At 66.4% G+C, this 3049-nt stretch overlaps 1 protein-coding gene across 1 annotated transcript in view; it reads left to right on the top strand.

Annotated features, from left to right (window-relative positions):
- The window catches only part of GSE1 (Gse1 coiled-coil protein), a 117146-nt gene that overhangs the window by 76257 nt on the left and 37840 nt on the right, over positions 1-3049 (top strand). The window contains 1 exon segment of the mRNA XM_027773481.1: positions 2187-2405. Within this exon segment, the coding sequence (XP_027629282.1) occupies positions 2187-2405 (219 nt within the window).

Genomic DNA, 3049 nt, shown 5'->3' with positions numbered 1-3049 from the left:
GCGGGGCGGGCGAGTGGGTGCCGAACCTGCTGACCTGTGGGGACTCCTATCTGGACGTAGAGTGACAGTGACGCCGAGGTGGAGGTGGCGTGGACCCAGGGAGGGAGGAGGGGACAGAAGTGGCTCTGCCCTCTAAGCCCTGGTTTCCAGGGAGGGGCAGGGTGCTGCGGGCAAGGGTCCCTCAGGGCTCCTGGGCCCCCCAGCTGCTCTGAGGGCCCCCGGCACCTGGCTCACCACAGCAAAGACCCCATCGACAGGGAGTTGGGAGACCCGAGAAGGAACTGTTCCTGCTCCTTTGGACGGGCCGCCTGCTAGGTTGTGAGTGCCGTGATGGGCCCTGTCTCCGCCAGCCCACAATGGGGTCGGCCACCTTCTCTGGCCCTGGGGTGTGGGCCTGGGACCTTCACCGTCGCCCTGAGCTCCGTGCTGGGGTGCGGGCACAGGACTGACTAGCACCTGCACTTCTTGGGCCTCGGGGAGCCTCAAGCTGAGCACGTGGTACCACTCGTGTCAGCCACTGCCACGTAACAAACATCCTAACTGCAGTGACCTAAAGGCCAGGCCTTCACTGCCTCAGGGTTTCTGTGGGTGGACATTTGCAAGTGACTTAGCCGGGTGGCTCCTGTGGTTTGATGTCTGAAGGTCAGACCCAGGCTGGAGGACCCGCCACCTAGGTGGTGTCCCCACAGCTGCGGGCTGTTGCTTGGTCACTCTCCTGACATGGTGGCTCACCTTACTCCTCTGGGGAGAGAGCGAGGAGAAAGTCACACCGAGTTCTCATTAGGAGTGGGTTTCTGGGGACCAGCAGATGGCATAATGGTCACCTCACTGGACTCCCACGTTGTCGACCATGGTTTGAGTCCCAGACATGTCAACTTAGAAACATGCCAGGCACACGTGTGTGCATCCCCAGAATCCCGGGAGGAGAAGGGATGTGGCATGGCCCTCCCAGGGGGTGATTTCTCACTTCCTGTCTCTGGCGCGTGCACGTGCCCTAGCAAAAAATCTCTCTTTAAAAACATGTAAAAAGTGGGTCTCTGGGTTGGCCTGCACGTGAGCTGTGGTACCCCAGGTGGGTGGGACAGCCCCAGCAGCGTGGGTCCTGGCATGCCGAGGCAGCATGGCCTGGACGCCCTGTGCCCACCTGCCAGGACCCGTGTGCCCAGTTGGCTGCGTCTGGTAGCGAGGTAGCCCGGTGTGTGTCCGGCAGGCCCTGGAACCCCTCACGTAGATGGGGCCCCATCCTCGCAGGACTGACCACCAGAGGGCGACTGCCGTAGTCCCCACATTACTGATGGGGACACCCAGACCTGGGGAGGGAACCTAACTCTGAGGTCCCAGAGGGAGCTGGGCAGGGCTGGCCACTTCCGGCCCCTGAGGGAAGCTCTGGGAAGTAGCCCTCAGAAGTGAGACTGGGTCTCGGGCTGTGGGTGCCACTCCCCATACCTGCCAGCTGTGGGGGCAGGTACCAGGGAGCCTGCTGCCCTTAGCTTCCTTCAACTCGCCATCCTCAAGGGGCCCACTATGCCCATAACCTGCAGGGGAGGGCTGGCAGGCCTGGGGCCTGGCTCTTGGAATTTGGGGCTGCGGCTCAGGGTCCAGCCTGGTCTGCAGGGGCTGCGCCATGACCGGGCCACGCCCACACTTGGAATACAGGGACAGCGACAGGGTCAGCCTCCCTGTGCCTGCCCCAAGCCTCCCCCAGCATTCCCCTGTGCAGCCATGACCCTGCCCTGCACCTGGGCCCGCGCCATGTGCTCGTGGGCCCAGGTGGTCTTTGCAGCACCAGTCTGTCCTGCCCTCACCGCCTGCATGGCCGCCCCGCGCCGCTCTGCTGGGTGCTCCGGCCCTCGCCGTCTGCATGGCCACCCCGCACCGCTCTGTGCTGGGTGCTCCTCCCCTCGCCGCCTGCATGGCTGTCCCGCGCCGTTCTGCTGGGTGCTCCTGCCCTCGCCGTCTGCATCTCCGCCCCGCGCAGCTCTGTGCTGGGTGCTCCAGCCCTCGCCGCCTGCATGGCCGACCCACGCCACTCTGTGCTGGGTGTTCCTCCCCTCGCCACCTGCATGGCCGCCCCGCTCCGCTCTGCTGGGTGCTCCTGCCCTCGCCGTCTGCATGGCCGCCCTGCGCCGCTCTGTGCTGGGTGCTCCTGCTCTCTGGTGACTCTGGTTCTTCTTTTCCTGTTTCAGGCATGAGCCATGAGCCCAAGTCCCCCTCACTAGGGATGCTATCCACCGCGACCAGGACCACCGCCACCGTCAGCCCCCTCACCCCCTCGCCGCTCAATGGCGCCCTGGTGCCCAGCGGCAGCCCCGCTGTCAGCAGCGCGCTGTCGGCCCCGGCCGCCCCGTCCTCCAGCTTTGCGGCCGCGCTGCGCAAGCTCGCCAAGCAGGCGGAGGAGCCCAGAGGTAAGAGGCCCGCCAGGCCGCGCTGGCCCCGAGGAACCATGCGGAGGCCCGACAGCAGGGCCGCCCACTTGCCGAGCGTTCCCTTGGGGCCAGGCTGTCCCACCTGTGCCCGTGCGCTCTGGCCGGGCCGAGCGTCGACCTACAGCCCCCACGCCGCCTGTCCTGCCCCTCCGCGCTGCTGTGCTTCCCTCTCGCCTGCCTCTGCCTGCTCTTGGCTTCAGAACCCGCCACAAGGGTGCCCTGACGGGGAGGCTCCCATCGGCCTGTGCCCTTTGGGAGAGGGGTGGGTGCACGCGCCCTGGATGACTCTGGAGCAAGTGCTGTCCCCACCGCTCCTGGTAGCCTTCACCTGGGTAGCCGGTGCCGTGATGCCCTCCCAGCATGGCAGAGATGGGGCGTGTGGAAGCGCACCAGGCTCGGGGGACGGAGCTCTGGGCACTCACCTCAGCTACCTGACTGCCTGGGCAGGGATGGGGCAGTCGGGACCCCGGGCGTCAGCTTTTCATTCATATGGAGGCCCTCAGTGGCCAGCGGCTGCCCATGCTAGTGCTGGGCCCAACGACTGGACGCATGGGGCGCGGGGCGGCGGTTGCAGCCAGAGCTGTGGAGGTGCCGTGGGTGGCGGGGCAGGGGCTTAGCGTCCG

The sequence above is a fragment of the Tupaia chinensis genome, unplaced genomic scaffold, assembly GCF_000334495.1.
Source record: "Tupaia chinensis unplaced genomic scaffold, TupChi_1.0 Scaffold000355_1, whole genome shotgun sequence".
Taxonomy (NCBI): domain Eukaryota; kingdom Metazoa; phylum Chordata; class Mammalia; order Scandentia; family Tupaiidae; genus Tupaia; species Tupaia belangeri.
This window is presented reverse-complemented; position numbering and strand designations above follow the sequence as displayed.